Source organism: Notolepis coatsorum (assembly GCF_963971535.1).
Source record: "Notolepis coatsorum genome assembly, contig: SCAFFOLD_433, whole genome shotgun sequence".
Classification (NCBI taxonomy): domain Eukaryota; kingdom Metazoa; phylum Chordata; class Actinopteri; order Aulopiformes; family Paralepididae; genus Notolepis; species Notolepis coatsorum.
The window spans coordinates 160,070-180,000 of record NW_028170100.1 but is presented as its reverse complement, the minus strand read 5'-3'; the positions used below and the strand labels follow the sequence as shown (position 1 = coordinate 180,000).

The 19,931-nt window shown below is 43.8% G+C and overlaps 1 protein-coding gene across 1 annotated transcript in view; it reads left to right on the top strand.

Moving 5' to 3' along the window:
- Positions 1-18,170, top strand: part of LOC311248614 (protein KIBRA-like) — a gene marked incomplete at its 5' end in the record, with an annotated part of 20,041 nt that extends 1,871 nt beyond the window's left edge. The window contains 6 exons of the mRNA XM_084339473.1: positions 3,851-4,049; positions 4,416-4,580; positions 6,291-6,383; positions 13,549-13,779; positions 17,327-17,445; positions 18,037-18,170. Of these exons, the coding sequence (XP_084195599.1) occupies positions 3,851-4,049; positions 4,416-4,580; positions 6,291-6,383; positions 13,549-13,779; positions 17,327-17,445; positions 18,037-18,103 (874 nt within the window). The remainder of the gene's footprint in view (positions 1-3,850; positions 4,050-4,415; positions 4,581-6,290; positions 6,384-13,548; positions 13,780-17,326; positions 17,446-18,036) is intronic.
- Positions 18,171-19,931: the final 1,761 nt, after the last annotated feature.

Here is a 19,931-nt window from a genome sequence, read left to right as displayed (position 1 = left end):
TTTTATGAGTTGTCAGCTCCTTCCTGTCATTCATTTCTATGCTACAGGCGCGACAGGCCTCGCGTTTATGAGCTCTCGGCGGCAGCGTTTTTGGGCAGAGCGCTCCCAGCGCATAAAGTTGAAACTAGTTCAACTTTTGGAAAGGAGCGCGCTCATCAAGGTAATCAACATCGAGGAAGGGGCGGAGCCGCGGCAGTCGCGAGACCCAGGAAAACGATCTGAGCTTTTTTTCCCTTTTTTTCAAAGCGGTCCGCCTTGAAAAAAACGTCCGCTATGGACACAAGCCCTTACTCTCTCGTATTTTTCCCACCCCTTTCTCCCCTACTCCCCTTTTCTCCACACACACACACACACACACACACACACACACACACACACACACACACACACACACACACACACACACACACACACACACACACACACACACACACACACACACACACACACACCTACACACGCACACACACACACACACACACACACACACACACACACACACACACACACAACACACACACACACACGGCCTGCAGCCAATAGGGGGAGATCCTGTGTCAAAACCAGGAATCCTACCTGGCGGGTTCAAACAGACAATGACACTGCTTGAATTTCGGATACACCCCCCCCTCCCTCCGCCACCCACCCTCCCTCCCCCCAACCCTCAGCTGAGTAACTGCTACCCCTCTGTCCCTCTAGAGTTGCACCAATACTTGCGTCTGTACTATCTGGACCAGCGCCAATGCAGTTCCTAAGTACTACTTGCGTCTGTAGTACCTGGACCGGTGCCAATCCAGTTCCTACAATAAGTACTACTTGCATCTGTGTTATCTGGATCACCCCCAGCCCAGTTCCTAAGTACTACTCGTACTTGGACTGGCTGCCCTGATACAGATCCATTAATGCTCTTTAGTGCATAAAATCCAAACCTTTCAGGCGATGAGGAAAGATGCCTGTGATTCTGCGATTCTCTTCGAGGGAAACAAAATTGTGCCACCTGTGCCAAGTTGAATTTTATATTTATATAATATATATTTATATAATATTATATAATTAATGATTATGATGTAAAAAAAATAAAACATTAAACAATCGATCCACTGATGGCACCTTTCGCAGTGGACACTTTGTGTGCCATTTGCTGGGTGCGTTGAACCAAAACTATGAACTTTAAAATGTTAAAGTTAAAACATCTAATTTGAAGGAGGCTTCGGTCAAAACATCTTATGTTTTTTATTCCATTGTGTTATCATGATATATATACCATATGTCACTAGATGTCTTTGGACTTTGGAAGTGCAGACCTTTTCATCTCGCCTCCAACGCTAGTGGTCATGAAGGACTGCAACCTGAGAAGTATTCTGTTCCAGTGCTCAAATAAGCCGATCCACAACTTGGTGGCACTCGTACCGTTCTGGGGAATTGGTATCGGTGCACCTGTATCTCCCTCCCTCCCCCTCTCCTCCTCTCCCTCCATGCCGTGGGAGTAATCGGGTGTCCGGACGGAGGTCGTTCTGAACGAGCCCTAACTGCCACCTCTGTCCCCGGCTCCTCTTTCACGGGCAGACGCGTGGAGAACTGGATGATATTTAGCCATCACCCTCCCCCGACGCTTCTGTCCTCTCAAAAAATTATAGTTTTTCATCTTTATATATCCAGGGAAAGATTGACAGAGCAGCACATGCTCTTTTTCAGCCTTGCCCTGCTTCAAAGACCGTACATGTCCCATGAACGCTGAGGAACTCCCCAGTGCAATCACAAAGGCATTCCTTACAGTCTATCCCTGGAATGTTCAGCGACGCTTCCTGCAGGGCGGGTTGTGTCTGAATGGGAGCAGGATCGATATCCTGGGAACTTTGTGCCGCCCATTTCCCACCTGGAGACCCAGTGACGGCTCAGGGAAGCTACTACCACAGGGACGAGCACGGGGTGACGTCCGTCTGATGAACGACCCATCGCAAGAGACGTTTTGACAGCTGAAGATGTGATAAAGGCCCAGTTCTAATTCAGTCCCATTCTCCAGTAAATATCGACACCTTTAAACAGTTAAGGGAAGTTGCTTTGGGAAGATGACAGATGATAATGTTTTATCACGAAGATGCACAGAGTCAGTCTCCTACTTCTGTTGCTGCGTTGGTTGATTTATTTGAAGAGAGCCAGTGTTATGTGTTTTCTGGAGTGTTATCATCATTAATCATCACGCGCCACCCTTTATCGGCTATGGCTATCGTTTCCTCACTGTTTTGCTCGCTCGCTACATTCACAAAACCTTCAAAACAAACTCTTTTCGATTTAATGAAAAGGGGAAAGAAACGACACCTGTTGTACGGAAATGGAAGAAGCTGAATCACTCCAAAATATAGAATGCTAAAAAAAAAAAAGGAGAAAAAAAGCCATGGCATGGTGTAAATAAACGCAACACATAAATATTATTGAATGTTGCTGCATGCCATGAGGGTACATGAGGGACATTAACGTGTGTTGTCGGGCCTTACAAATAAATTTGATTTGATTTGATTTAGTAGTAATAATAATAATAATAATAATAATAACAATAATTCATTTATTTTGTATAGCGCTTTTCAAAGACCCAAAGTCGCTGACAATAGGCAAAAAAGAAACAAAGAAAACAAAGAAACATAGAACCACAGGGAAACGGAGAACAAATAAGAATACACAGGAACATAAAACCACGAGTAACGGATAACAAATACGGGAGTGAGTAGGGGAGACAGTCGGGAAGAGAGTACGGGAAAACCAAGGGGGGTGGGGGGGGGGCAGGAGAGGAGAGAACGTAGGGCAGGGGAAAATGGTGGTGGGTTGGAGGAGGGTGGTTATGGGTAAGGAAGGTTGAATGCTAGGGAGAGCAGGTAGGTTTTGAGTCTGGATTTGAAGATGGAGAGTGAGGGAGAGTCTCTGATGGTCTGAGGGTGGGAGTTCCAGAGTCGGGGTGCAGCTCTTGAGAATGCCTGGTCGCCAAAACCTTTGAGTTTTGAGTAGTCGAAAATCACTAGCGGATGCCTGAAAAGTTTATCCCAGTAATATACCAGGAACTATTTGTAAAAGGTCTTCACAGTGTTCTACCAGTGGATCAGCCATGGGGTCAATTCCGCTCCTCACGAAGAAGATACACCTCAAGATGGCCATTGAGGGAGTAAAGTAGCGAGTGAGTGAGTGAATGAGTGAGTGAGTTCCTGTGTGCTTCACATCTAAAAAAGTAAAGGTACAAGATGAGGGACATCACACTGCATCTCCTCTGTCTTCCCTTGTACACGTTTCACTTTCACTTCCTCCGCTCTCTCTCTCTCTCTCCCATTGAATCCGGGAAACACATTTGTGTGTATATGCAGGCTATATAATGCATTATTAGCAGGCATTTCAGGTCTAAATGGGTTAAAGCAACATTGTGGGAAATGTGCCGACCGTCTTCTTCAGAGTCAGACAGGAAGATAGATACCAGTTTCCTCCCTGTGCGTTCAGTAGGAATCTATCCGGCTGCAAGCTAGCTTAGCTTAGCACAAATGAATGGAAGCAGATACGGACCACTAGTATAGCTGTTGGGCAAAAACAGGCTCTCCCGGAGTTTTAAGCTATGCGAGTGGTCCGTATCTGCTTCCAATCGTTTGTGCTATGCTTGGCTAGCTTGCAGCCAGATAGCTTTCTACTGAACGCACAGAGAGGAAATTGGTATCTACCTTCTTGTCTGACACTGGAGAAGATGGTAAGCACTTTGCCCATGATGTTGGCTTGTTCCTTTTACCCTCAATCCCTTCCTTCTTCACCACAGCCGAGTAATGTGTCTCATCTTTTTTTTTCTCCCTCTCTCTGTCTCTGTCTCTCTCTCTTCCAGGCATGAAGAGGAACTAGAGGCAGACATGTTTGATGACGAAGACGCAAACGGCGGGGAGGGGGAGGGGCCTCTCGAGGAGGAGGAGTTTTATCCCGACAGCAGCCAATGGGAGGTAGAGGAGGAAGACGAGGCAGAGGAGGAAGAGAAGCTGAAGAAGGAGGCAACCAAACCCAGTCAGACAGGAGCCATTGTAGAGAGGGTACGTGAATGCTACCACCACCTAAGACCCAACCGACAGATGAATCCACCATTGATCTATTGCACCTTTGATCATGTTAAAAATGAGATAACTGAGATGTGGCGATTAAGGAAATACACTTGCGGACCTGGGTCCAGTATAAATGGTGATGACCTGGGACCCGGGGCTTGGTGTAAATTTGGGGTCAGTGATGAATAGATGTTATTGAGTCTTAACAACCTGAAGCTGACCCTAGATCAGTACGCACACTCATGAGAGGTGTTTGTGAATACGGACCACTGTGTTTCCCTTTATTCAGGTGAACAAGGAGGAAGCTGACCCTAGATCAGTGCCTGAGAGGTGTTTGTTTGTGCTTCCTTCACTCAGGTGAACAAGGAGACCAGCATGGGCGGTCTGCGGCACCACTGCGCCGTGGTTCGGCCCAAAGAGCGACGGCCGGACGTCCCGCAGCAGAACCCCTTCATCAGGGGGAACACCATCATCCGCTCCAAGACCTTCTCCCCCGGACCCCAGAGCCAGTACATCTGCCGGGTCAGGACACGCACACACACACACACACACACACACACACACACACACACACACACACATACATACTAAACACACGCATACATACTAAACACATGATTACATACTGTAGTACATGCTTATATATATATACACACACACACACACACACACACACACACACACACACACACACACACACACATAGGGGTGGGGGGAAAAATCGATACGTAGTAGTATCGCGATACTTTGCGTGGCGATACTGTATCGATACAGGGACGCCAAGTATCGATATTTAATTATTCATAAAAAAAATTATAATTTTTTCTTTTTTTTTGTATAATGAAGTTGCATTGTTCATTTCAATACCTGTAATAGTACAGTAGTCCACACACGCACACAGACACACACATGTGCATTCAGTTAAGTTGGAATATGACTGTAATACAAACAGTTCAGTTTGTCAGGTACATGCAACACAGATTACAGTGTTTACACCATGTTCTGCAATAAAAAATTATTGAAGTGAGATGAACAGACTGAACTTTATTTTATTAGATAAAACATGTTGACAACGTTTTACTTTGCAGTTGAAAAAGGTAATAAGTGAAATTAAAAAAATGTATATCGCAATATTAGTATCGCAATACTATCGTATCGTGACGCAAGTATCGCGATAGTATCGTATCGTGAGGTCTCTGGCGATTTCCCACCCCTACACACACACACACACACACACACACACACACAGTACTTGTTTTTAAAAGTACCGGTAGTTGTTTTTTAAGTAAAAGAGTAGCACACCAAAGAAGTTCTCAAGTGCTTGGTTACTTTCTAACAAAAATATGTATGTTGTACATGCTCTCTAAAACATGTAATTTCAAACTTGACTGGGTACACGTTTTGGATTAGAATGAGAATTAGAATATCTTTATTTGCCAAGTCCATTTTGCATATACCAGGAATTTATCCTCTGCGTTTAACCCATCCTAACTATGTAGGAGTGGACCAGTGTGTCATTTGCAAATATTCTGATGGGTCATTATTATCAGCCCAAGGTCAGTGTTAGTTATAATAATAATAATAATAATACTAAACTTTATTTGTATAGCACCTTTCATACAACTGTAATACTGTAAAACCCAACACTCCTTACCTCAGAAAATACATTAAAATAGACATTAACAACAATAAAAAGGTTATAAGTGACTATGTTTTACTGTAAACTACAGTAAAGACGGTTATCTTATACTCACTAATCTTGTAGCAGAAAACTAAAAAAGTTGTCAAGTATAGACGGTTTCAACATGACAACATAAACATTCTAAATAGACCCAAATAAAACAAATGTGTTACTTACTCATATCAATAGCTGACTGGTCCGAGCTGTTCTAGGCAACTCCACTAAAACCGTCTACAAGTAGACTCATTCGCTCACTCCAACCTTTATTTAAATCTCAACAGGATTGTTGAGGTTGCTCTCATTCACAGTAACAAAATGTAAATGAACATGACAAAACACAAGCTAAAAAAAACGAATTGGTTAAAACAATTACACACTGAAGCGAGGTGGTTTGTGATCACGAGTGTATCATTTTCTTGGTGTGTTAAAGATCGTTCTGTGCGTTTGGAAATACATTTTCTTATTTGTTTTTAAACATACTAAAACGCAATTACAGTAACTCGAGTAATTGTAATTAGATACTAATACTTTGCCGTGTTCTATCTCCTCAGATCAACCGCAGCGACAGTGACAGCTCCACCCTCTCCAAGAAGTCTCCGTTTGTCAGGAACGCCTCAGAGAGGCGCAGCATGCGCATGAAGAAGGTAGGAAGACCAGAACGTCTCCTGCACACCTTTTCTGTCTCCTCTCTGTCAGCAGTCATTTACGCAGCGTACTGCACCGATCGTGTTATTGATAAAGGACTAGTGATGCACCGATGTGAAAATTGTGGCCGATACCGATAACCGATATTAATATTGCTGTTCTGGCCGATACCGATATTTACCGATGTCGATATCTCTGTATAGAAAACACTTTTTTATGATAATCAAATAAAGAGCTATTTTCCAAAACGCATATTTTTTTTAACTTTTGTAACTTATTTTCAGAAATGACTGATATTTTGAAACTATTTAAGGCCAAAACATGTAAAAAGAAGAAAAAAAAGATAATTTTTTTTTTTTTTTTTTTTTTTATAATATCGGCCCTATCTTGATATCGGACCGATACCGATGTGTAAAAAAACGGCCATATCGGCCGATATTATATCGGCGGCCGATATATCGTGCATCACTATAAAGGACTACTACTGTAGTACTGCTTGTTTTACTGCTTTTACTACAGAAACTACAATTAATGCTACTACTACTGCTACTACTGCCGCTGCTGCTGCTACTACTACTACTACTACTACTACTACTACTACTACTACTACTGCTACTGCTACCACTATTTCCTCTTTTGCTACTAGGCTACTACAGCTACGACCGACTAAAACTTTCTTCTAGAACTTTCTTCTGTAGCAGACTTCCTCTGCTACAACTGCTACTACTACTACTAAAACCATGTATTTGACCAGGTTGGAGTATGGACACCATGTTGTGGCCACCTTATCGTAGTGAGTCATAAGCCACTGACACTCTGCTGCTGCTGCTGTGGCTTCTCAGTTAACAGTCTGTTTCCGTCTGTGGTCCTGCTCTGTGTCTCTGGCCTGTTGTGTTCTTGACAGTCTAAGGACCCGGCCGCGTGTATGCTTTCTACAACGCAGTTCGGTGATTTGCGAATCTGATTGGCCACTGACGTTTCTGGTCATGTGACATGTGCGCCCAATCGTGGGACCGCAAGTGTCTACACTGGTTAAGCTTAGGCGCTCTTTCGAAGTTGGTTAAGGTTAGAGTTTGTCTTAGAGCATGGCGATAGAACGCCTGCCCTTCTTTCGACGGTTAAGCTTAGGTTAGTTGTAACGTTAGTTTAGGTTCGTGTTAACGTTAGATAATGTACAAAATAAACGTTTTCCGCTGCTATAAACGTCGCACTTTTATTTTGACAACCCCAGAAAGGAAGTCATTATATATACTTTACCATCCTGATCTGTGTTAGCTCCGGTTAGCTCAGAGCGTCCGGTATAACAATCAGAGCAAATATACTCGGAACAATTTTTTTGCCCAACCACTCCTCTCTGAGCGCAGCCAGTGATTTCAACGTGACGCCGTGTTTGTTTACATTCTCATTTATTCAAAGGCTCCGAACCGATTGAAGTTTATGGATACCATGACTTGAAATCCTCTTACCTTGACGATTAAAAGCCTCCCCAATTTAGAAAACAGTAATCCAATGGCTGGTATATTGTTATACCGGACGCTCTGAGCTAACCGGAGCTAACACAGATCAGGATGGTAAAGTATATATAATGACTTCCTTTCTGGGGTTGTCAAAATAAAAGTGCGACGTTTATAGCAGCGGAAAACGTTTATTTTGTACATTATCTAACGTTAACACGAACCTAAACTAACGTTACAACTAACCTAAGCTTAACCGTCGAAAGAAGGGCAGGCGTTCTATCGCCATGCTCTAAGACAAACTCTAACCTTAACCAACTTCGAAAGAGCGCCTAAGCTTAACCAGTGTAGACACTTGCGGTCCCACGATTGGGCGTACATGTCACATGACCAGAAATGACCTGGCCAATCAGATTCGCAAATCGCCGAACTGCGTTGTAGAAAGCATACACGCGGCCGGGTCCTTAGACTGTCAAGAACACAACAGGCCAGAGACACAGAGCAGGACCACAGACGGAAACAGTCTGCATACAAGCGACCCGGCCACACTGTCAGTCTATGTTTGTTTTTCATTATTTTTCCACGAGGAGCGTCCGCTTGCTACATAGCGCCAATTATGAATCTGTCTCGGCCAGAGTTGTATCTGTTTTGACTTTTGACAGACAGAAAAGTTTGGATGAAGTTTTGGATCTTTTGGAACTGATGGATACGTAGCAAAGCTGTGGTTTCTGCAAACACACTATTCAATTACATTAGCTAGGTTCTAATTAAAAACAAACTCAACCGTCAGCGATACCTTCCATCTGTTTTCTTTTTGGATCGGTGTGCCCAACCTCATAGTGCAGTCTAAACTCCACCGTTTGCTGACGACATTAGTTTTTCTCTAAAAGAGAGAGCAGAGGAGGTGGAGGGAAAATAGAAGCAAAAGGCAAAGGAATAAAAACATAACAGAGGTGAGAGAGAGAGCGAGAGAGAGAGAGAGAGAGAGAAAGGGAAAGAAAGACAATGAGAGGGATAAATGAAAAGGAGAGAGAAAATAAAAACAAGAGGGAGAGAGAGAAAGGGAAGGGGCGGCAGAAAATGTATGAAATAATGAAATTAAGGTAGAGAAAGAGGGAGGGATAGAGCGAGAGGGAGGGGTAGAGAGAGGGAGGGATAGAGAGGGAGGGAGGGATAGAGAGAAGGAATGATAGAGAGAGAAGGAGGGATAGAGAGAGGGAGGGATAAAGAGAGTGGGAAGGATAGAGAGAGAGGGAAGAATAGAGAGAGAGGGAGTGATATTATATATAGAGAGAGAGACAGAGAGAGGCGGAGGGATAGAGAGAGAAACAGAGAGGAAGGAGAAAGCGAGTGAGATGGGAGGTAATTTCCATTTTTCGGTGCCACAAGCTGTGTGACGTACAGCTCTCAGTGAAAGTGACCGTTAATATTTCATGTCTTGCTGAATCATTAATGCATCTTGACATTTGCCCGCCTCCATTACTGTGATGACAGGCACTGAACCTAACTTGTATGTCCCTGCTGGGCCACCGTAGGGAGGAGGGAGGGAGACTGGTGGTGGAATACTCACTTATGGTCCAGTGTTTACACTTTCTTCTTTGTTCTGCCCCAACTGTGGTGTTAAGAAGCAACAGTCCCTCTGTGGGTCCTGGTGGGGGGTCTGGGGTAGGCTGAGGTGATAAGAAGGGGGTCTGGGGTAGGCTGAGGTGATAAGAAGGGGGTCTGTTTTTTTTTTTATCAAATGAAACAGAAATAGAATAACTGACAATGTTTATATATATATATATATATAAAGGCAATAATATCAGGTAAAGTGCTAAATAAGTGATAAAAAAAAGAAAAACAGAACCCTCCCAACACCCACCTCCCATGACACAGGAGTGAATGAATGAATGAATGAAAACTTTATTTAACAGATTGCAGAATGGGTACAATACAGTACGGCTCAATACATACAATTGTTAAGGGGATGCAGACCTGAGAAAGACGTTTGTCTTGTTTCCATCAGGGTCCCCCATTTTCAATTCATATAGGAGGGACCCACACACACGTGCGCACAGCACACACACATACATACACATAGTATACACACACAGAGCTTCACTTTTAATATATTTTTTTATGAGGTGGGTTACTTACTGTTATAGTACACACACACACACACACACACACACACACACACACACACACACACACACACACACACACACACACACACACACACACACACACACACACACACTGGTATTACTATACTTGCGACGATATTCCACTGACTAATACATTAACCTCACCAAGGCATTTGTCTGACACTCTCAAAGTAATTCAGAAGGATCCATTCTGCAATCTGTTAATAAAAGTTTTCAATCAATCAATCATCAATCAGCTAGTGTTTCATGGGCTGAATCTAGGCAACCAGCACAAGCTCATGTCTCAGTACAAGAGCTCGCCATCTAGTGGGCAAAGCTGCTTCCTACACGAGCAGCATGTTACTGCTTACAGGGGAGGGTGGACCGCACCGGGTGACACCTTCAGAGGCGGTGACACCAAAATGAAGTCTATACATTCTTAGTAGCATAGTTTTGTTCTAACGTGGTTTTCTTGCCAGTTGTATTACTGTGAAGAGAAGTGCTTTGTCATTTGAATGCATGACACGCTACCCCCTCTTTTGAATGTTTTTTTTGTTGTTATATGTATTTATATTGTTATGAACATGTTATATTGTTATACACTTTGTTGTACGTCTCTCTGGATAACAGTGTCTGCCAAATGCCTTTGCATGAAAAAATAAATGATACATAAGAAAAACATCTTGAGTCACATCTTTGTTTTCCTTTAAAACTATACAGTAAGTAGTTGGACAATGTAGCATTTGGGTGGAATAAACCTCTAAAACTAGGGTCCTAGAAATGCAGTAAAAATGCATCCATCTAATTCACTAGGTGGCACTAAGGTCCTAGAAATGCAGTCCTGGAACTGCAGGGTCCTAGAAATGCCGTCAAACGGTTAACACTTTGATCGCCATGGTTAAATTCATAATTTACCATCCCTAGCCAGCTCTATTTGTCTATGGAGAAGTTCCCCTTCTTTGCAGGGCTATAACTTTTTAAATTCTATTGCTAAATTGACATTATTATGGCCCATTCAATGTCCTATATGTATTGTTCAGGGTGTATCAATGTTATATTTTTTCATTCACATATTCATACTAAAATACGGTCTAAAGTATAAGTATGTTTTTATCGTTTTCTGCAGCTTTCTTCAGAACTTGATTTATAGCCCCAAATGCACTATATTGATGATCAAATACAGTTTGGTAGCGATCGGTGCGAGATGAAAAATTTCAACTGGAGGTACTTCTAGAAGTTACTACGTATCATCTGATATTGACTGGATGAGCGGGGGGTCGTTTATAATTCCGTGGGCAACGTTATATCATTCGTCTAGTGTGGGTCATATGGTCATCAGAGCAGGGAGTAGACAGTTTTCGATTATGGGATGTTGATATAGATGAACCATTTCCAGGTTGTATAATACTATATACGTCCAAATAACGTTGTTTATTGAGTTAGGGCGAGCGATTGATTATCCAGTGTGTTGAGATGGAGTCCGGCTACCGATCGCGAGTGCCCGGACGAAATATGGATGAGCACTTCCTGTTTGGCGCGCCCCTCCCTCTTGGCCGATCTGCCGATCGGCCACCAGATGGCGCTCTTGAACCGTTAGACAGTTGAGTGGAGCTCACCAGTGCATCTCATGTCTCCGGAGGAGAAATATGATTTCGATCACAGATTTTTGAATTATTGATATCAAAGACGAGTAGGGGTGCACCGATATATCGGTCGGGTATCGGTATCGGCCGATAAGTGCCTTGTTGACTGCTATCGGCCTATCGGCCGATAAGCTCGAATGTGCCGATAGCAGTCGCCGATAACTAACCATCCATTTGTGTAGCGTCAAAAGGCAAAAAAAAAAAAAGTTCACTCGCGACCTACCTGCACAACGCCCGCCGTCCCCCACACACACACACAAGCTATAGCATCAAAGTTACTATTTATGATTAACAAGGCATTCGTTTTGTGGCATTAACGTTATATAGTTAGTGTTACACGGACAATAACATCAGCATATTATTATTACCCATAGCAGCAAGGCATTACTCCGAGTCCGTTCATAGCCGGGAGGCAGAAGACTAACGTTACTGGTGAAAATGTGATTTACGTTGGAATACTCCTTTGCCAACTTGCTGTACTTTGCTTGCAGGTCTGCAGCCATTATTACTGGATTAAGAATAGCCCCAACTTTAGCCAACGTAATGTTATGGCTAAACCTTTAACATTAGTTAACCCTAGCTTTCGGTTAGCTGTTCAATGCTAATAACACAACCAAGCGAATCCATCAGAGCTCCCCATCAACACCGCTCTGTCGGGAGGATGGCATTTAAGAAAGTATCTGCTGTTAAAATGACACAAACATTCGTTTTGTGGCATTAACGTTAAAGTTAGTTACACGTTCAATTACATCAGCATAGTATTTACCCGAAGATAGCAAGCAAGCCGTGCATAGCTCGGTTACATTCCGTTGCTCATTCCGTACCCAACTACACATTCTGCAATCTGTTAATAAAGTTTTCAACCAGACAAATGTATAGAAAGGCTTTGTTTTATTATAACATTTGTTGCAGTAAAATCATTGTCTCGTTTGGCCATCCTGTGGAGCGCGCTGGTCGCGGGCACTGCCGGGCAGCTAACGTATTAGCTTGTTGTGGTTCTGAGTTTGACTCGCATTCTCGCAAGCAGATCAATGGCGGCATGCCCCGAAGTAGAAAAATGAATAAACATAAGAACAGCAGGAGGTGGGTGCTAGCGGTGTGGCGTAATTGGCCGAATCGACTGTCAATCAAAATGGTTCCATTGCATTGGTTGAAAGCTCTGGTTGAGAGAATAGTATCCCGCTGCAGGCCGCCAGAATGGTTCCATTGCATTGGTTGAAAGCTCTGGTTGAGAAAATAGTATCCCTCTGCAGGCCGCCAGACGATACTGGGAGAGGGATCAGTGATACCATAAACATATTTCTTGATGTTTCCTTTTTTAAGTAAGTAAAGAGGCCTACAAATACAAACATACACATACAAATATACAGTAGTTTCATTAAAAATATTAAAAAAATAAAAAAATAAATATTAAAAAAAATATTAAAAAAAATTAAAAATACTTATTTTTTGCCACAAGTATCGGTATCGGTATCGGTATCGGCCGATTGTGTTAGTTGAACAATCGGTATCGGTATCGGTGGCCAATTTTCATATCGGTGCACCCCTAAAGACGAGTTACGGCGTCTTCGGCAGAATGAGCATGGCGAGGAATGACGTCTAAACACGTCATCGGCGATTAAAGTGTTAATATAAAAACGGTTCTTTCTGCGTTTTCAGTCCGAAAAACGACATATTTTTCACAGTCATTGAGAGAATGTAAACATGGAGGTGCAGGACATTATCAACAGTAGTATCTCATAGGTTTATAGCATGTACCCTATTTATCTATTTATCTCTTTTTCTCACACACACACGCTTGCAGCCAGTTCTAGACGGGCTCCCTTTGACATCTCTGATGCTCTGTGTCTGTACACATTGAATAATGTTCTCTCTTCTTCCTCCTCCTCCTCCCTCTCTCCTCTTCCTCCTTCCCCTCTCCTCCTCCTCCTCCCCCAGCCTCCGGTTCCAGTGAAAGGCCTGGATGGTCTCCTGCGGACCTCCCTGGACCTGGAGCTGGACCTGCAGGTGTCCAGGACGTGGCAGGCCCGTCTCTCTCAGGAGCTGCGGGTGTTGCGTGAGCTGAAGGAGCAGCTGGAGAGGGCGAGGCAGCAGGGCCAGAGGGAGCTCCCCGCCTGGGTGCAGGAGGACGAACGCTTCCGCCTCCTCCTCAGGCAGGCGGAGAAGCAGGTCAGGAGAGACATATTCTACCCTTACAGCTCGCCAGTGCGTATCTGGGCCGCGGAACATGTCAAATACAGTTTCCAGACATGCTCACGACACAAAGCCTACTTGATTGTTGTGATGTCATAAGTATACGGTCTGGTGAGAAAGATGGTGTAAAGATCCACTATACTGTAGATCCATCTCACTTCCACTGTCATCTTCTTCTTCTGACGAATGTTCATCAAATGAGCTGTCATGGAAAACGGCCATCTAATTATCCGCAGCAGTTTTATCAAATAAAACATAAGATAAGATGGGCGGCCGGGTAGCGCAGCGGACTAAGCGGCTGTCTACCACCACAGAGACAGTGGGATAGAATCCAGCTGTGGTGCTTCCGGGTTGGCCGACCGTCCATACTAACACAATTGGCAGTGTTAGCGTGTGGGAAACCCGGCGAGGGTGGGTCCTGGTCGTTGTAAACAGCGACTCCTACAGTTCGGTCGGGGCGCCTGCACAGCAAGGGAAGGATCTAGGAGAGGTAGTGTGACCTTCCACACGTTACACTCTCCCAGTGAGAGTCCACGCTGCCAGGTGAAAAGAAGCGGTGGGCTGGGTACACATGTGTCGGAGGAAGCATGTGATAGTCTCCGCCCTCCCGGACCGACGGTAGGGGGTAGAGTGCGCAACGACCAGGAAGGGGATTGGGAATTGGCATAACGACTAACATTGGGAGGGGAGAAAAACGGAAAAAGAAGGGGGGGAAAAGATAATTCACAAAAGATAAGATAAGATATTCCTTTATTGATCCCCTTGGGGGAAATTCAGCCATCATAGCAGCATGGGGGAGGGGGAGGGGAGGTACAGCTATGGGCATGGCAATAGTAGAAAGACATAAATTATAGGCAATAACATGAGAAGAATAAACAGTGTAAACAATATAATGAACAAAAAAAAACAAGTAAACGGTGTAATCAAAGGTGCAGTAATTAACTCTTTATGCGCCATACCCGAGTATAGTCGGGTTATCTCGCCAACCGCTGAGCGCCTTGATCCTTTGATATTTTCTTTTGATCCCAGCCGGAGCCCTCTAGGTGTCTCTGATTCATCTGCCTACATTGGAATTGCAATGATCAATCGAATCTCACCAGGTGGCAGTATCGCCCACCTTTTGAACTCTGATAGTCTAGTTCAGACAGTGTCTGTCCTGATCCCTTTCTGTCCTGACTCGCTCTGAGGGGGAGGAGCTCTTGCAGAGCAATCGCTAGGAGATCTTCTCGCCTCAAAACCTATAGTTTCCCGTATACACAAATAATTACATATAAACGAGTAATCGCGATCGCCGATGGGATCATTGGAATTATTCTTTTTGGAGTACCTTCTGGCTAAGGTAAGGTATATTCTATGTCTATTTTACCAAACCTGAAACATGTTTCTGTAACGATCTTTTTGTAACAATCGCATTTTCGGGTTAAGACTACCCCCTTCCCCCCCTCCCCTTGATGATTTTGTGAAGGCACATATGTAGATGGTATATACCTTTGATTTGGGAGTATTTGGGGTTTCAGGCGATCAACCAGGACGATTTGGGCTTATTGCATATAACCCGTCATGGATCTATGTAAAAATACTGGATTATTTTGGAAAAGGGGCAATGTTTAGCATGTAGCGTGTAACAAACTACAGTGTGTAGAAATGAACTAATTAGTCAGTAATGGACTATGAACAATGCCTGTCAAATGAGCCATACTATTGGCTCCATAGCTATAATACAGAACACACGATGGGTCTGCAAACATCGCTAAAATGGTCAATAACGCTGGCGTCAGGCGGTAGAGATGGGGAAAGTCAGTGGCAGTCAGAGTTAATTACAATAAATATATGTTACAATAAATATAGGCAATAAAAGATTTTAATCTGAATATATATATACTATGAGTAGGAGTAAAAGTAAACAGTATGCACAGGTGCTTTAACTGCAGATGGAGCTATAGGAGTGGATGTTAAAAACATCGGTGAATTTTCTTGACCGTCTTTCTCGCCAGACATAACATTACAATCAAGGAGGTGTGTTTGGTGTGTGAGTGCATGTTAAGTTGGAGCAAATAATGAGCAAACTCGTTAAGTACACAGGGAATTTGTATGGTGTTTTCTCTGCGGCCTAGACGCTGTTGTTTAGTTTAAATTAATAAAGGCGATCTAAACACTGGATTGCTTTTACGATATATAGTGTTCCTGCTCTGGCTGGTCGCCCAGGACCAGTAGCACCGCTGTACGCAGGGGGATTCCCCTAAAAATGTGCTATCTCACGTATAAACCCCACCCCTACCTTAACATTGCCTTGACCTCATTGGACCTTAAAGGGGAACTATGCCCATTTTAAGAAGCCATACATGTTATTCCTATGGCCTAAGACTGCTAAAACTCAAATTTTAGAAAGAAAAAGTTTAGAGCTCCAGACTTTATACATGATGACATCACACACGTTTGAGTCTTACTTCTCTGGTTTCTGGCTTTGAGAGAGAGAGAGAAAGCAGCTCAACTATTGATGGAACTCTCCCAGGCCATGGGGATATAACAGATTGAAATTCTTCATTGGGTGAAGTTCCCCTTTAACCTCCCATTGGATGCATGAAACCAGTGGTGGGAATTACGGCTCTTCGGCGGGAACCGGATCTTTTGGTTCCGTTCTTTTCCAAGAGCCGTTCAAAATAGCGGCTCACCGTTCTTTTTTTTTTTAGTGGTAACTTGGTTTATCAAGTTGGGCGGCTTTGGCTCAGGGGTAGAGCGGGTCGTCCAATGATCGAAGGGTTGGTGGTTCGAATCCCACTCAAGCCCATGTCCATCCCATTGCCGTTGTGTCCTTGGGCAAGACACTTAACCTACTTGCCTCGTATGAATGTGTATGCATGTGAATGAATGTTGGTGGTGGTCGGAGGGGCCGTAGGCGTTGATTATTCGCCACGCTTCCGTGAGTCTGCCTCAGGGCAGCTCTGGCTGCAATTGTAGCTTACCACCACCGGTATGACTGTGTATGAACGAATAATTGACTCTGTAATCGCTCTGGGGTCACTGGGGTGTCATGAAGAGCGCTATATAAATCCAATCCATTATTATTATTATTATTATTATCAGTCTTGAATCAAAATCTTTGTTTTATCCACGGAATAATCACTATGAGAATTCTAGGATAAGATTCGGATTGTATGTATCATATCCGACATGAGTGTGATATTAACCGTCTACCAACGTTTGAATGAAGAAATATATGCCTATATTAAGAAGGCAGTGGGGGAAATGAGATTGTAAATCAACTCTGTATTTTGCGCTTGAATTGAGAGAGCGTGAGTGAAGTGAAGGATGAAAATGTTCTCCCACCAAGTATGACTCGGTTCCCTTCGTTCGTAACCAAAGAGCCGTTCAAAAGAATCAGCTCGCTCGCGAACGTCACATCACCACATGTCCAATACGGTGTCTGAGACGCGCGACGCAAGTTTTGAATGAATCCCGTGGCCACAGGACGCTCACTAACTCTTACTTCCTGTTGTACGTCAACCTCCTCCTCCCCTTTTAGACCCGCGAGGAGCAGCTTCAGGAGCAGCGAGTGGACAAGATGATGAGGGCCGCCGCGAAGGACGTCCACAAGATCCGAGGACAGAGCCGCAAGGAGGTGCCGGAGATCCAGTCCTTCAGGTAGGAGGCGAGAGTGAGAGAGAAAGAGAGAGAGAGACATCTATTTGGGTCAAATAAAGGCTAAATAAAATAAAATAAATAAAACATCAGAGATTCTTGGTTTGAAGTACATGGATTTAGGACAACTACTTTAAAGGAACACGCCGACGTTATGGGAAATGCAGTTACCGTCTTCTCCAGAGTCAGAAAACAAGATAGATACCAATTTCCTCTCGGTGCCTTCAGTAGAAAGCTATCCAGCCGCAAACTAGCCTAGCTTAGCACAAATTAATGGAAACAGATACGGACCAGCTTAGCCTAGCTGTTGGCCAAAAACACCTCTAGTGGTCCCAGCTAGCTAGGCTGCATGTTAGCCTAGCTTTGAACAATAGTCTAGCCTAAGTGTTGGCCAATGAACAACTCACCCGGAGTTTAAGCTAGGTTAACCGGTACTGTCCGCTTCCATTCATTGTGCTAAGCTAGGCTGACCGATGAACCGGTCTTCTTGTCTGACTCTGGGGAAGACGGTAAGCACATTCCCCATAATGTCGTCGCGTTTCTTTTAACACCTAACATGTGACCTAATGATCTGCGCTCACGTTGTGATTTCAGAGAGAAGATGGCATTCTTCACGCGAGTGAAGACCAGCATCCCTGACCTGCCTGCCGACGATGTGTAGGAGGAGAGCATTTTTTCAAAGTATTCCAGAGTCTTAACTGCTGTTTCCACGGAAATGAAGCAAACGCTCTGTGGTGTTATATGAAGAATTAACGAATAATAAATGTATGTAAAGTAGGAAGAAAAAAAAGTCTAAATTCGAAAGAAACACTTTTTTTCTCAGCATTGCTAATCTGTATAGTTTTTATTTTATTAGTAATAGTGACTAGAACATTATTTTATTTTATTTTGTTCCTTCTCCACTCTTTGTAGCATTATTTTACTGTTACTAATAAGTGGATGTCGGTAGCTACAATTTAGATGTTTTTCCCCCCGTAAATCATCATTCCAGCACACGCACGCACACGTGGGGGCACACACACACGTGTATGAACACATACCTTCTCCTGCACACACGTGAGCACAAGCACAAACTTGTGTGTGCGCGCACACACACTCATACACACCAGCGCTTTTTACCTGAAGCAATATGATGTTCTGTCCCGAGACCACATAGGACAAACACTCTTTGTAACTACAATGTTATGATCTTCTGTCCTGAGACCACATAGGACAATCAATCTCTGTAACTACGATATTATGATCTTTTGTCCCGAGACCACCTAGGACAAACACTCTCTGTAACTACAATATTATGTGAATGAATGTGGATCCAATAGGTACTTTTAATAACTGTCAATGCTAGCACTAAGTTCTTTTAATCGCTTTTAATGTGACAGTAGGCTACAGGGCGATATGTTCAAATACTGTACATCAAGGGGGAATGGCAAACACATGACATTTCTCTTTACATTTCCCATTCAATCTGTAGTTACCTAGGTCACTCAAATCACCCTCTGAAATCAACAGTATATGCCCTACGTATAAATGTTAGCAGGAAGAATGTTCACACGGTAACCGCCTTCTAATGCGGCATTACCTGCTCTCAGTGCAGCGCACGCATTACCTGCTCTCAGTGCAGCGCACGCATTACCTGCTCTCAGTGCAGCGCACGCATTACCTGCTCTCAGTGCAGCGCACGCATTACCTGCTCTCAGTGCAGCGCACACATTACCTGCTCTCAGTGCAGCGCACACATTACCTGCTCTCAGTGCAGCGCACGCATTACCTGCTTTCAGTGCAGCACACACATTACCTGCTCTCAGTGCAGCACACGCATTACCTGCTTTCAGTGCAGCACACACATTACCTGCTCTCAGTGCAGCACACGCATTACCTGCTCTCAGTGCAGCACACGCATTACCTGCTCTCAGTGCAGCGCACACATTACCTGCTCTCAGTGCAGCGCACACATTACCTGCTCTCAGTGCAGTGCACGCATTACCTGCTCTCAGTGCAGCGCACGCATTACCTTAGACTAGATTCATACTCAACAGTGAAGGTATAGTCTTCCACTATCCATCCTCGTGAGGTGAATTGATCTCAAGCCCCACTCCATGATTGGAGGATCAAGAAGGTTTGAGGTAGGTCCTTAGGTCCATGTTTGACAAATCACAAGGGGAAACGTGGCTTCACTGAGCAATAGAACGACGCATGACCTGCTGTATAGACGGGTTCAAATTAAAACGGTACAGTAGGTGTGAAGTGACTGGCGGGTCGTCGGAAGACTCGCGTTCTGAAGACGCAGCGTGAAACCAACATATCAAACTGGCCCGAAAGAAGTGACAGACACAAACTCAGATGAACCACTTCTTTCTGCACTATAAATTCCCTTCGTAGGACTGTAATGAGTCCTTACCATTTACTGTATTTGGTCATGAATGCAGGGCACTTTTGTACGTAGTATCAGTCATCAGCATATATATGAAGCCTGCTTTATGAAGTAATGA